The sequence below is a fragment of the Schistocerca gregaria genome, chromosome 1 (assembly GCF_023897955.1).
Source record: "Schistocerca gregaria isolate iqSchGreg1 chromosome 1, iqSchGreg1.2, whole genome shotgun sequence".
In the NCBI taxonomy this organism is placed as follows: Eukaryota; Metazoa; Arthropoda; class Insecta; order Orthoptera; family Acrididae; genus Schistocerca; species Schistocerca gregaria.
Window position 1 is genome coordinate 939,058,780 of NC_064920.1, and position 15,907 is coordinate 939,074,686.

Genomic DNA, 15,907 nt, shown 5'->3' on the forward strand with positions numbered 1-15,907 from the left:
CATGCTAATTTCCACAGATTCTTTAATAATAGAGTTCCAAAAAGATGTTGTTGTAGCCAACATTAATGCTTCATCATACTCAATTGAATTCCCAGTAGAGATACAATGTTCAGCAATAGCAGACGTGGTTGGCTGCACTGCTGGTGTTCAATGCTGGGTTCTTCCACAGTGTACTTGGTTTGGATTCTGTAAACCATATCAAATTGGCAAGATACTTTCTAGAGTCCAGATCAGTTTGGGTTTCAGAGAAATAGAGCGAGATTTGAAGCAATACTAACCCTACAATCTTAGAAAATAGATTAAAGAAACACAAATCCACATATATTAGCATTTGTAGATTTAGAAAAAGTTTTTGACAATATTGTGTGGAGTACTCCTCTTGCAGTACTGAAGTTATTGGGAGTAAAATGTAGACAGTGACAGGCTATCCACAACTTGTGCAGAAACCAAACCACAGTTATAAGAACCGATGTACTTGAAAGGGAAGAAGTAATTGAGAAGTGTGAGGAAGGCTTGTGGCCTGTCCCGTCTCTGTTTTTTAACTTGTGCATAGAGCAACCAGTAAAGGAACCCCAGGGAAATTTTGAAAAGTTTCTGAAGTTCAGGGAGATGAAAGAAAAACTTCTTTTGTCGATAACATTGCAATTCTATCAGAGTGTACGAAGGACTTGGAAGGTCATCTGAACAGAATGGATAGTGTCTTGAAAAGTGATAAGATGGACCCCAACAAAATTAAAACAAGGCTAATGGCGTGTAGCCAAATTATTAAATAGGTTATGCCGAGGGAATTAAATTAGGAAATGTGACACTAAAAGCAGATCATCATTAAGCAGTAGATTACTTTTGCTATTTGAGCAGCAAAATATCTGATAGCAGCAGGGGTTAGGGGTAAAGATCTAACATGCAGAGTGGTAATAGCAAGAAAAGCTTTCTGAAAGAAGAGAGATATGTTGATATGTAATATAAATTTAAATGTTTGGAGATCTTTTCTGAAAGTATGTGTGTGGATTGTATCTTTACATGGAAGTGAAATTTGGACGATAAACAATACGGATGAGAAGAGGTTAGGAAATGTTGTACTATGAAAGTTAATGTAGATGGGTAGGTTAGATGGGAAAAAAAAAGAGATACTGAATGGAATGGGGAGTAAAGAAATTTATGGCACAACTTGACTGAAAGGAGGGATCGGCTGACAGACTTATCCTGAGTTACGAAGGATTAGTTAATTTGATAAGCAAGGGTGGTGTGGGGGGGAAGGGAAGGGGGGACTGTAGAGGGAGGGCTAAGCTTGAATACAATAAACTAGTTAAAGTGGATGTAGCACGCAGAATTTTACACGGATGAGATCTAGATGTCAAATACTCAGCTCAGGCATATGTTGATCTTCAATTACTTAATATCTCTTCACGTTGCTTCTCCATTTCCTTCTCAGACCGTCTGTTCCAACCTGTTCTACATCTTTCTGACTTATTCTGGATTATTCTCTCTCTCTCTCTCTCTCTCTCTCTCTCTCTCTCTCTCTCTCTCACACACACACACACACACACACACACACACACACACACACACACACACACACACACACACACAGAGAGAGAGAGAGAGAGAGAGAGAGAGAGAGAGACACACACACACAGTCACTTTTCCAGTTAAGTTAATAGTGTATGGTTTGAACACACTGCCTATACTATCAGTCCGATCAAAGGTGTTCTCAAATACAGGGATAAAGCATTTACATTCTGTTGACAGGTTTGGGTTCAAATTATTTTGACCCATTTCTTCCGTGTAACTCTCATCACATACGAAGCCGTCGACGTGGTGCATCTCAGGCTGCGACGCAGCAACCCTCTCAACAGCAGTCGCAAACACAATCACAATCACAGTCACAGTCACAACAGCAAGTACCAGCTAATGAACCTGATGCCGAACAGGCTAACACTGCTGCAATAGACTTATCACAAGCATCGGCTAGGACTTCTGCAACTGCAGCAGTGACAGCTGCTACGACTACCACTACCAGCAGCAGCAGCAGCAGCAGCAGCAGCAGCAGTGGCGGTGGCGGCGGCGGCGGCAGCAGCAGCAGTAGCAGTAGTACACTGCCAGATGGTGGTGCTGCTTCTAACAACCACCACCAGCAGCAGCAGCAGCAGCAGCAACAACAACAACAACAACAACAACAACGGAGGGACTTACCTCCTGGAGTACCACCAAACCTTCTCGAAGTACTTCGAACCTTTATTCCCAGGAATGCTCAGGTAATGAATGCAGAATCCTGGTGCACAAATTTCTTTGGAAATCATAGTACTCTATGGTTGAAATGTAAATTCTTTATTTCTGTATTGACTTAAACTATGTTCTCCAGAGTTATTTATGCACCGGAATTAATCCTGTGGATTCAAATAATTCCTAAAATGTGACTGGTTTGTCATTTCTGAAAACTTATATTCATCAGTCGCATTGTTCCTTATTCGTAACTGATAAAAGTTTTAAAACAAAATTAGATTTCTTCTGCTGAGAGGGACATAAGCTTTATCTTTATAGATTGTTTCTGTAAAAACTAACTAGCAAATTAATTTTAACTCTTGCAGTAACCCTGTCAATAATTGGGGGGGGGGGGGGGGGGTAATTTATGCCCATCCTTGAAAAAATTGTGATCTAGTCATGTATTTTATATTTCAAAATTTGTAAAAAAATTAACAATGTAGAAAAAGATGGATTGCTACTTACCATAAAGAAGAGAGTTGCAGACAGGCACGATTAAAGGACACTCTCAGCTTTCGGCCACAGGCTTTGTCGTCATGAGAGAGAGAGAGAGAGAGAGAGAGAGAGAGAGAGAGAGAGAGAACATTCACATACATAAGCAAGCACACATCATGCACACACTACCACCAACTCCAGCAACAAAAGATATTGGTTGTTTTTAATGATTTCTTATGACAGATTCTGTAATTGTTTTCTATTTTTCAGTTTAGCTTAACTCAAAAATTTAAACCGTAGTAGTAAATACGACTTCTTGCCACAAATGTCATATTCATATTTTCAATTTATGGACCCTACTTATACATCAGTACATACTTTAAAAAATTAATGTAATTTTTTTTCCTTCCATAAAGTTTCTCTCCCCCTCAACTGTCCCGCTCCCTTTTCCCTTGGTACTACATGTTAAGGAAAATGGGTTGGTATTGCTAGAGTTAATTTGACTTCTAGTTGATTAGACAAAGTGCTGAGAGTCTTTCTTGGTGGTACTGTGACAACTGTCACATTCATTATTTATTAATATTTCAGTCTAGTTTGAATGAGAAAGTCCCGTAGAAAAAGCTCTAACCTTACTACTATGAAATAGGTGGGGGTCAGTTTTGACAGTGGTGTCATTAAATACAAACAATGGCGAGTCTGAAATGCGAATGTGTTGTCAGTTTACGTAATTCTGTCTGAAGTATGGGAATCTTGTCTATTTGCAGAAAACAAGGAGCATGCAAAATTTTTAGTGTATTATAAGACATTGGATACTTTTATCAGTCTCAATTTACAAAGGCATAAAATGTCTTTCTAAATCAAGGAATACAAAAACAAAGTATGAAGAATCTGAGTGCATACAAGAGGTTTTAAAACTTAAAAGAAAGCTCTGAAGCTCTCTAAAGACGAGAAAGATTTCCAGTTAGTGTGGCATTTGGATGACCTACAAAATTGTACTACTTTTAACAATGCCCTTGGTTTGATTGATCTTTCCATGTTCACGAAATCCCCCATTTCTTTGATCTGTTACTTATACATTTGCAATTCTTTCAAATGAAATAGTTAAATGTGCCTTTAATTGTTAATGTGAATGTTGATTGTATTATTTTCTAATAATTTCAGAGTGCTCCACTGCTTCTCTTTCTTCCTCTTGATCAAGCACTTAATTTACCTACAAATGAAAAGAACCCCTTCAGATGACCCATTTAGCATAAGCCAAAGTTCATTCTAGCGTAGGCAGATTTTTTATCATCAGAGTCCTCATTTCAGTGTGATGCACATAGTCTTCCAGACTCAAATTCATATCGACGGTAGACAATGAAAACCTCGTAATTCCATCTGTGTGTGAAACCTCACAGTTATAGTAACTAGAAACTCTGTAATCAAAGAGATTTAAAAGTGAATGGATTTCTCTAATCTGTCAATGAGTAAGCTTCTGCTACCCAGTGACATATGTAGCAACTTTCTGTATAAATAAGTAAATTTATCATAAGGGGAAATGCTTGTAGGAATCCAGAAGGTCTCTATATTCTCTGTTGCATGAATATCAGTTACTTCTAGTTGCAGATCAGTGCAAATGGGTACTGGAAGCGTTTTCACTTCCCATTCTGTTGAACTGCAAATCCTGATTTATTTCTGCATGTGACAGATCTGTAACTACACAAACTAGTAAATTCCTCCATTTTGTATACTTTCTTAAATACTGCTAAGATTGCCACATGCAACTGCGTGCCTCTGATACCTACACTTCCACAGAGCACAAAAGAATATGCAATGAACTGAGCAAACACTTTGCTAGTTGACTATGAAAATAATCAGCCACAACCTGTGGAGGCACATGATTGTCATTTTTGATAACGACACTGTGCAAAACCCGTCCTCCCGAAGTTGACGTAAAAGAATACTTCATAGTTGTAGCTGAATATTTAAAAAATCACCATCCATAAAAGGGCGCAAGGGTGTTGTTAAAAGTAGTACAATTTTGTAGGTCATCCAAATGCCACACTAACTGGAAATCTTTCTCGTCTTTAGAGAGCTTCAGGGCTTTAAAACCTCTTGTATGCACTCAGATTCTTCATACTTTGTTTTTGTATTCCTTGATTTAGTAAGACATTTTATGCCTTTGTAAATTGATACTGATAAAAGTATCCAATGTCTTATAATACACTAAAAATTTTGCAGGCTCCTTGTTTTCTGCAAAAAGACAAGATTCCCATACTTCAGATTGAAATGCGAATGTGTTGTCAGTTGTTTCTTTTTAATGACACCACTGTCAAAACTGACCCCCACTTATTTCATAGTTTGTGTTTCTTCTGTGTTGTGACCATATGGTGTGTGAACATATCATTCACTCCCAACTAAGGTGCTGCTGCCCTGCTCGTGGGCTAGAGCCTGAGCAGACTCGGAGAATTTTCTGTGATGGTAACACACCATAATTATTGTCATTTTGTTTTGTTGCACATCAGAGCCACAACCTCACTTCTAATGTCACTGTTTTATCACTAAAAGTGAAGTCTTCAAAGGTTTTCTTTGAGTTCTTGAAATGGATGTAAATCGGATGAGGCCAAGTCAGAAATGTATGGAGGATGAGCGATGGCAGGAAACCCAAGGCATCTGATTGTTGCAGATATCATAATGCACATGTGTGGTCTGGCATTGTCATGATGAGGGAGAGGATGCTCCATGCATAGACAGTTAGAAATTCAATTACAGCACACTGTTTGTCATGCACTAACATAGTTATGTTATCCAATGCCATGTTATATGCTACAGTTCGGAGTCCTCTTTATGCAGAAGCTTCCAACTTGTGTGAATGATGCATGGAAGTCAACGGAGTTACTTGCTTGATGAGTAATACCTCAATCAATATTGAGAACAGAATAAAAAATTCAGCAGCATTTCTTTTTAACACACCAAACAATTGAAAATCCAGGCTAGAATAACAACAATATTATGAAAAGGATAGATAGCTACTCACCATGTCATGGAGATAATGAGTTGCAGACAGGCACAGCAAAAAAATGTAATGGAAACTCCAGGTAGGAATATCAACAGTGCAGGAAAAGATAGATTGCTACTTACCGTAAACAAGACATGTCGAGTTGCAGATGGGCACGATTAAAAGACACTCACATGTGGCTTCGGGCAACAGCTTGCTTTATTACACACACAAAAGCACACCTCACGCACACGTATCCGCCAGTTCCAGTATCTTGGCCCGGAATGCAACATCGTGTGGGGGTGCAAGCAGCAATGTGGAGGTGGTGGGGAAGGGGAAGAGATAGTAGTGTTTGGGTCAGGAGAGAGACGAACGCTGTCTGGTGGAGTGTGCATGGACGAGACTCAAACAGGCACAGTGTCAGGAGTTTGTGGGGAAAATAAGGAACAAAAAATGAGAGGAGCGAGGAAAGACGGGTGGATGCATTGGCAGAGGGCTACAAATAAATAGGGTGGGAGACAAGGATGGGGAGGAGATGATAAGAGGGGGGTAAAACTGTTGGGTGGGGGCTATGGGGACAATATGTTAGTGCAGGTTGAGGCCAGGATAATTAGGGAAACATCCAGATGGCTCGGGTAGTGAAATAGCCATTGAGATCCAATGTGTTATGTTTAGCTGCGTGTTGTGCCACAGGGTGATCTACTCTGCTCTTCACCAGTTTGGTGGTGGCTGTCTATACTGGTGGACAGCGCTGTCTATACTGGTGGACAGCTGGTAGGTAGTCATACCAATATAAAAAGCTGTGCAATGATTGCAACAGAGCTGGTAAATGACATGGCTGCTTTAACAGGTGGCCTGGCCCGGATTAGGTAGAATAAACCTGTGACAGAACTGGAATAGGAAGTGCTCGGTGGGTGGATTGTACAGGTTTTGCACCTGGGTCTTCCACAGGAATATGATCCTTGTGGCAGAGGGTTGGGATTGGGAGTGGCATAGGAATGGACTAGGATGTTGTGGATGTTGGGTGGGTGAAGGACCACCAATTAAGTAGGGGTGGGAAGTATCTCAGGTAGAATGTCCCTCATATCTCAGGTAGAATGTCCCTCATTTCAGGGCAAGATTATAGGTAATCAAAGACCTGGCGAAGGATGTGGTTTACTTGTTCCAGTCCAGGGTGGTACTGGGTGACGAAGGGGACACTCCTTCCCTCCACCACCAGATTTTCTGAACTGTGCAGATGGGAATTATCCTTACAACACATTCCTCTGCTCTGTTAATTATCCTGGCATCATCCTACAGTAACTATCCCCACACCCTCTACCCAACAGTTTCTACCCTATGTCCTATCATCTGATCACCATTCTTGCCTCCCACCTGTTTATTTGTAGCCCTTTGTCAGTTTCCACTCCCTATGTCGTATCATCTCCTCCTCATTCTCATCTCCCACTCTGTTGATTTGCAGTCCTCTGCCAACACATTCACCGGTCTTTTCCCCCTACTCTAATTTTTTGTTCCTTTCCCCCCCCACCTACCTTCCCAACAACACTGCGCATGTTGGAGTCTAGTCCCGGCACACTCTACCAGGCAGCATTAGTCTCTCTCCCCATCTGTACACTACTCTCTCTTCCCCTACCCCTTCAGATTGCTGCTTGCATCCCATGTGATGCTACATTCTGGACAAAGGTGCTGGTGTTGGCAGTCATGTGTACACACACACGCACGATCGGTCTCTGGCCGCTAAGGCAAGACCGCAAGCAGCAGCACATGATAGGATAAGTAATCTGGATGGAGAGGGTAAGGGGGAGGCTGTGGTGGGGAGGGGTACAATAAATTGTTGCTTGTGGGATAATCAGAAACATGGTGGGGAGAGGGTAGGACAAATAGGTGCAGTCAGAAGATCAGGCAGAGGGCAGTGTAGGAGTTGGGGGAGCAGGAAAGGAGAGAAGTAAGAAGATTGTAGGTGGAAAACAAGGCAGTGTAGTGCTAGAGTGGGAACAGGAAAAGGGATAGGTGGTTGAAGAACAGTTACTAAAGAAGGTTGAGGCCAGAGGGGTAACAGGTACATAGCATGTATCACAGGGAGAGTTCCCACCTGCAGTACTCACAAGAGATGGGGTTGATAGGAAGGATCCATATGGCAAAGACTGTGAATCTATCGTTGAAGAGAAGAATGTTCCGATGGGTATCATACTCAGCTACTGGTTGGTGCAGCAATTTCTTGGCCACAGTGTGTTGGTGGCCATTCATGCGGGCAGACAGCTTGTTGGTTGTCATGCACACTTAGAATGCAGTACAGTGGTTGCAGCTCAGCTTGTAGATTGCATGGCTACTTTCACAGCAACCCTGCCATTGATAGGGTTGGTGATGTTTGTGACCAGACTGGAATAGGATGGATGTATGGGACAAGTCTTGCACCTAGGTGTGTGATAGGAATATGAGCCATGAGGCAAGGGGAATGGGAGCAGGGATGAAGTAGGGATGAACAGGGATGTTGTGTAGGCTCACTGGGCAGCAGAACACCACTACGGGAGGGTTGTGACGTATAATGGGGAGGGTATACCTTATTTCAGGGCACGACAAGAGGTGGTCAAAACCCTGGCAGATTTTGTGATTCAGTTGCTCCAGACATGGGTGGTACTGAGTCATGAGGGGAATGCCCCTCTGTGGCCGGACAGTGGGACTTTCAGGGCGGGAGGGACTGGAGAGAGAAATGGCATGGGACATAAGCAAAAGGGGAAAAAGGTATTGAGGTTCCGAAGGAATGTGGATAGTTTGTTCTCACCCTCAACCTCAATCCAAATCACAAAGGTGTCATCAGTGAATCTGAACCAGGTGAGGGGTTGGGGATTCTGTGTGGTTCTTCTAGATAGCTCTTGAGTGGGCTGGCATAGGATGATGCTGTCACGTGTCCATTGCCATACCGTAGGTTTATTGATAGGTGTTAAGGGATGTTAGTGTAAAGGGAGGTGCCATCAGTAGTGGCGAACAGCACACCATACAGTAAAGAAACAGGAACTGTGGAGAATTTGTGGAGGAAATGGTTGATATCTTTTATGTAGGAGGGTAGGATGTGGGTAATAGGCTGAAGGTGTTGGTTTACGAGAGCAACTGGTCACAATGAGATCAAAGATAAAAATAACTGAAAAGACTACAATTTGGGTTCAAGGTCGGTGGATGGATATGTATGAAGAAAGGGGACAGTAGATGTGACTAGATTAGGTGAAGTTGGTATTTGCGAACTGGAATGAGAGGAGAGAAAGATTGAGGGTTGGGAAGGGGGTCTGTAGGATCCGATTATACAAGTCTGTGTGGCATATGTGAGTATGGACGTACAACGTGAAAATATGCTGGAGCGATGCAGGAACACTTTTCCTCAGGTTTCATCATGTTTCCCAACACTTCACCCAGCCTGTCCTTATTGTAATTTTTCCCACTTATGTTTGTGATTTTTTTTTTAATGTATTTCTGCGCTAGCTATTTAATTTTCTGCACTTTTATCCTCCACCATATATACTTGCTCCTTCTATCTGCACCAACACAGAAAAGTTCCTTATCCATAGTCAGAACCCAGTCTCACATAATGTTCCTGCACTGTTGCCTAGCTCATAGAGTCCCCCCAAAATGGCCTTACCATCTAATTACTTGTCTCCGGCTGAAACTCCCCCTGCCACACTGACCTCCATCTGTTCAGATTCCTCCAGTTCTTAATCTTAACCCTGTTCCTGCAAAACAATGTAAAATGGGCCCAAACCTTCTTGCAATACCTCCTCTCCAGCTACAAAATTTTGCTATGCAATCTCAAATTCCTCTATCCCATCTACCACATCAAAACTATTGCTCTCCAGGAACTAAATCAGCATGCACACCACCACCTCAAAACTCTCCAACCTCCTCCTGCCTTGGACTACCACTATCCACTACCTTTACAACAGCTTTCGAATGTCTTTTCATCCCCTCATAGCTGACAAACCCTGCCTCGTAGACCTAATACATTATCATACCCTCACTCACTCACTCTCACCACCATACAGAATCCTGAACCTAAACAGACCCAAAACAGTCATGAACCTATCCTCCAAAAGCTTTAGTCCCACAGAAGTATCAGCCTTACCTATTGCCCCACTCCAAAATTCAATCATGCCTGGCTTCTCTCTTTCTTCCAGTTACTACAGTGGAAACAATTTTTTGTTACCGCTCTACCACACAGACTTCACCCAAAGGCTATGTTTTACTGTGCTTGGCTCAGTTCACTCCTCCATCAATTGTCACACACCCTTACTGCCCCCAGATCACCCTGCTAACTTTCCAGAATTTCTCAACCTTGAACCTTGCCTCATCATCATTCCCCAAATCCCTCAACATGCAAGACAAACTTACATCCACAGAACGAACTGTAATATACAACCTAAAAACAGATCCTGACCTTATAATCCTGCCTGCTGACAAAGGCTCCACCACTGAGGTTTCAAACCACAAAGATTAGCTGGCAGAAGGACTCCGCCAGCAATCAGACTCGTCCACTTGTGAACCCTGACACATTGACACCATTCCAGAAATCCAACAGGATTTCCAGTCTCTCCTTAAATTCTCTGGCCCATTCCAGAACCTCCCCCTCTCCCCCCCCCCTCCCACCTCCCATCCTCCCACCCTCCCACCTCCCACTGCGCACTGTCCACATTCAGTCTCTGTAAGTCAATCTTTTTACATGATAGTTGCAGGACCTTGGCTGTTCAATATAAAATGTCATATTAAAAGACCTAAATTTCCAGTTTCATTCATTTGGGAGGACGATGGTTCAATCCCATCTCCGGCCATCCTGATTTAGGTTTTCCGTGATTTCCCTAAAATCGCTTCAGCTAAATGCCGGAATGGTTCCTTTGAAAGGGCACAGCCGATTTCCTTCCCCATTCTTCCCTCACCCGAGCTTGTGCTCCGTCTCTAATGACCCCGTTGTCAACGGGACGTTAAACACTAATCTCCTCCTCCAGTTTCATTGTATTTGTGCTACCTGTTTCAGGATTACATTATGCCATCTTCAGCCCATTGACTGGTGTGTAGAAAGAATCCACCTCTTGTACAATTGACATAGGGGCCAGTATATAGTTACTTCTTAATACAGTATCCTTCAGTTATCACTTGCAGACAGTCTGGCCGAAAGCTGACCTCTTTAGTGGTTTTTCAGAACACACTCGTACGTGTGATCAGGTAGTGTGGTTCCATTGCTCTATACTATCATTTGATGTAAGTACTCATTAATATGATCCCAAAAGTTATTTCAGTTAATTCTTCCCTTCTACTATTTGTGCCCATATAGAGGAACTCTAGGTTACTCTCTGACAGATATTCAAGAAGGTACCCACATCTGTCATTGTTGTCACTACTACTCGACGCCAGGATATAGGCACTGACAACACAACTACCTAGCAGTTGTTCATTCAGCTGCAAGCAAGTCTCCATGTTTTTTGGGATGGAGGAGCACTGTCTTCATGAAGAAGATATGCTGAGGCCAATACCATTTCCCTTATGTTCTCTTCCTTACACCATTTCAATCTGATGACAAGTAAGACCCTAGACTGAAGTTCCCCCATCAGCATGAAAGTGATTCCATTGTTAACGTAAATGCATGTGCTATTGTTTTTTCAGACTACTCAGGTAAATCAATTTAACCTCCACTTCCTCCAAGGCTCAAAGCCTCTTTTATGCAAATAGTGTAGCTGGATCAGGGCCACATTAACCTTGTCTTCCCAGAAGGCAAATCAAGGCGGTGGTTGCCCAATTTGTAGTAGGCTTGTCTGCAACACATCCAGCTGTCAACTTGCCCCATTATCACCTAGATGTCTTTGAGCACCCTGACAGTCATCTACTCTAACCCTAAATATGGTTTTATCTTGCTATCGCATTGCCTTCAGGAACTTCTTTTCAGCCTTGTGGTTAATGGTCCTCGAGTCCTCTGTTGAGGCTTTCATGTTCGTATGCCATACTTCATCTAACAGGATACCAAGATTGATATTTGTGTGGTTTTGAGTAGTCCTGGTGCTGTGTTGACTAGCTGCTTCACCTCAGCCAACAGAAATATGTTGGGTATCATCTCCTTCAGCCAATCCATTGTCTCCACCCCCTCACAGACAAAGACCAAAGCACCCTTATCCAGATGGACCCTCCTTAATTTCAGGCTGTGACTTGGGCTCTCCCCGTATTTTTTTATTTTTATTTTTTTTAAATTTTTTTTTTCCAGAGAGCCGCCTCAGCTGTGAGGTCATATTAGCAAGAAGGTAGCAGTTTTTAGATAACTGTCATCCTAAAAACTGAAACTGCAGTACTATAGCTCCAATACCCTGTTTCTTGCCTTGGCTTTTTCTGGATGCATTTCTCCTGTGAACTGTGAGTAGCTGACTCCTCCTCATTATCTTGTTATCTGTCTTAGAAGTAGAAGAGGTCTGTTTAAACACCCCTTTCACTCTGAAACAATCTTATCTTGTGGATAAAGACATTTTAATCCTCATCATTTGTTCTTAGGGAGCCATTCCTTTACTTTCTTTTCTGTTTCTTCTGTAAGAAGTTTCTTCCGCTGTGCCTCAGAGACATCTGTAATTTTAATCTGGTCCATCTTATTGCATATTGTCCCTCTCCCAACACAGTTGTGGAAACAGTTTCCATCTGCCTAGTGCTCAGTGTCTGGGTGTTTGAGGTATGTTGAACTCCAAGTCCCACAGTCTTTTGTTTTTCTTCAGTGTTCTCCATTTTGTTTCCACAAGAATTGGGGTGGAGGGGTTACATATTGGTCCACACCAGCACAACCCTGCACTGATGTTAGGTAATTACTCAGGAAGGTTGCCTTCACCCACTTGTTCCATCTGATACACATTTTCATGTCAATTAGATGGCTCAAGATAGAGTAGTTTCCCCATCACATCTGAAAGGTGCTACATTCACGTAGGGTCAAACTCCCCAGACAGAAGTAAAAGCACTTGTGAGGGGATACAAGGGCTAGCCACAATGTTTTAACTATCACCTTGAAAAAGTCAAGCCGTGGCTATGAAACTTGATCCTCTATGTGCAGTAAAACACTGCATTAATAATTAATTAGCTTTAGTTGTCTCTGTTCTATAATTCCATACAGTGTTCATGATGGTAAAGTGAGAATGAGGGACAGAAAAGGTGAGCTCTAATTTGTTGTTTTACAGAATTCCTGCTTTTAGCAAAATTTCATCAGTCCAGGTGAAATTGCCATGAGAACTTCATCACCAAAACCCAATTTTAAGAAACACTGCTTTAAGGAATAAATGCTAAAAAGTTTGCAAATGGATACCCAGCTATGACAAGATTCTTAACAAGCCTGAAAGTTTGTGGCTATTCCTTTCAGATGCTTTAAATTGCTGACAGAAAATTAGTCACTAATTCACATTAATTCTTATTGCCAGTAAATAGGTAGTCTTCTTTAGTCGATCGTTTTGAACAAATGCAGATTCTCACATGTTGTTCACGTGGTTTGACATCATAGAAAACACTGCTAAGCATGCAAGTTGATCATGTTGTGTATCAAATTGTTGAATGTACAACTTGGAAGCTTTTTGTAGTTATGGCTTGCAAAAGAAAAAGCTGAAGATTCTGCAGAAGTTGAAATTTATTCATGAAGACAAAGACAGTTGGAAAGTTAAACTCAACAAAATGGCAAAAAAATAAGATTTGGCCCCACTTCTTTGTGCGGTGCATACTGAAAAGTAAGGGAACTGTTCTGAATGCAGCAGTTAATGATCCAACTGTATTAAAAAGGGAGAACATTCATGCTTAATTGTTAAAAGGTGTCTAAGCATCTTCGATTTAATTGCACAGTTAACTATTCAAAATCTGTGCATCCGTCTGAACTGATGGTGAATTGACTACATCCAGTTTTAGTTTGTTCTCTCTGTTCTGGCATGCCATACAGTGTAGACAGAAAAGACAGAAAAGGAGAGCTTCAATTTGTTGTTTGGTTGCAGCTGTTTCTTTAATTCTTTCTGAAGCAGATTGAGGGTTGTTTGTTTTCTTCTCTGTAATACATCACATGAGTGATGATCTGTTACCACATCATATGTGGGTGCCTTTCTCAGGAGGATTACAGAATCATCCTATTAAATCCTAAAGCCCAATGTCTCCCATGAGGTAATGATGGCAGTAGGTGAGGTTCAGACTGATAATTGTGTGTTTATTAGAGGAAAGTGTTCAGTTTAATATTGGTGAAGTCCAATCTTTCACACAGACCAAGAGCTTGCCTGAAATGCACACTTCTCCCTGGTAATTGTGCGGTTTGATGTTCGCACATGGCATAACGCACAATAAGGTGTGCATCTAAACTGAAGATTTGTAAGCCTATTAAGGAATAAGAAACCATCCTCTTACTGACAGAATGGCTTCTGGAAACATTCTCATAAGTGGAGATTTACTATAGGGGAAGGTCTGAGAAATCGCACCAGTGACAGGACTCCTTGGGGAAAAAAAGAATGCCATAACCTTTCTTCTAAAAATTTAAGTGGAGAAAATAGGGCAGCTGATGTGAAAAGTATTGAATGTCAGGTGAATAATATTTTCCCAAGCTGATAGTTGATGAGACCAGGAATATTTTTGGTGCTGATGGAATTGGAGTCTTTTATAATTTACTTCTTCCCAAAATAGGGAAAAATGTCATGGAGGGAAATAGAAAGGAAGAATGATGATCCTGCTGTCTTGTTATTAATGATAGTGGTGAAAGTTGCCACTACTAATAATGGGAAAATTTTAAACTCCCACCTGATTTAAAAATTATACAGTACAGTTGCAGGTGTAACAGTGTGAATGATTGACTGATCTGACCTTGTAACATCAACCAAAATGGCCTTGCTGTGCTGCTACTGAGAATAGCTGAAAGCAAGGGGAAATTACAGCCATATTTTTTCCTGAGGGCATACAGCTCTACTGAAGTGTTTCTAGCCATCTTTTTCATTGTGGCTACCTGAGACTCAATGCCTCCTTGATGTGGTGAGTAGCAATCTGTCCTTTCCACATTGCAATCTGTCCTTTCCACATTGCAATCTGTCCTTTCCACATTGCCATCTGTCCTTTCCACATTGCCATCTGTCCTTTCCACATTGCCATCTGTCCTTTCCACATTGCCATCTGTCCTTTCCACATTGCAATCTGTCCTTTCCACATTGCAATCTGTCCTTTCCACATTGCAATCTGTCCTTTCCACATTGCAATCTGTCCTTTCCACATTGCAATCTGTCCTTTCCACATTGCAATCTGTCCTTTCCACATTGCAATCTGTCCTTTCCACATTGCAATCTGTCCTTTCTGTATTGTTTTACTCCATTCTAGATTTTCCATTGTAAGATTTTGTTAGCAAAACCTAGTTTGCTGCTGAAATTTCTATGTAGTTTCTTCGGAGTTCAAATTCCAAGACTTGTGTAGCAGGAAGAGAGATCATTCTTAATATTTCTTGAATATTTTTAGCATGGTGCAGCAGAGTCAGCAGCTGTAAAATGTAATTATGTTAACTTTCAGCCCCCAGTTGCATAAGCAAAGAAACTCTACCTAGATTTCAGCTATATGAATGTAGCTTTCTTCAGAAATGTCTCAATATAAAATTAAAATTAAAACATGCCAGATATTGGCCTTGTCAGACTTAAAATGATACTACTACAGTACATAATCATAAGACTGCATCACTTCCACTAATGTTTTGCCAATAGGCGACACAAACAAGCCAGACAGGTGGTCCGTAGGTGCAGAGTCGTAACTGGGTGCCACAGTCAGCAACACAGCAAGCTCACCTGGTGGTCGCATGCATGTGCATGTGTTGTAGTTGTTGTTGTGGTCTTCAGTCCTGAGACTGGTTTGATGCAGCTCTCCATGCTACTCTATCCTGTGCAAGCTGCTTCATCTCCCAGTACCTACCGCATCCTACATCCTTCTGAATCTGCTTAGTGTATTCCTCTCTTGGTCTCCCTCTATGATTTTTACCCTCCACGCTGCCCTCCAATACTAAATTGGTGATCCCTCGATGCCTCAGAACATGTCCTACCAACCGATCCCTTCTTCTTGTCAAGTTGTGCCACAAACTTCTCTTCTCCCCAATCCTATTCAATACTTCCTCATTAGTTATGTGATCTACCCATCTAATCTTCAGCATTCTTCTGTAGCACCACATTTCAAAAGCTTCTATTCTCTTCTTGTCCAAACTAGTTAACCTCCATGTTTCACTTCCATACATGGCTA

The 15,907-nt window shown here is 41.7% G+C and overlaps 1 protein-coding gene across 8 annotated transcripts in view; it reads left to right on the forward strand.

The window, feature by feature from the left end:
- LOC126275354 (large proline-rich protein BAG6-like) overlaps positions 1-15,907 on the forward strand; it is a 229,037-nt gene that overhangs the window by 147,626 nt on the left and 65,504 nt on the right. For all 8 annotated transcript variants that reach the window (XM_049977192.1, XM_049977196.1, XM_049977189.1 and 5 more), the window contains exon 14: positions 1,750-2,255. In XM_049977192.1, the coding sequence (XP_049833149.1) occupies positions 1,750-2,255 (506 nt within the window). The remainder of the gene's footprint in view (positions 1-1,749; positions 2,256-15,907) is intronic.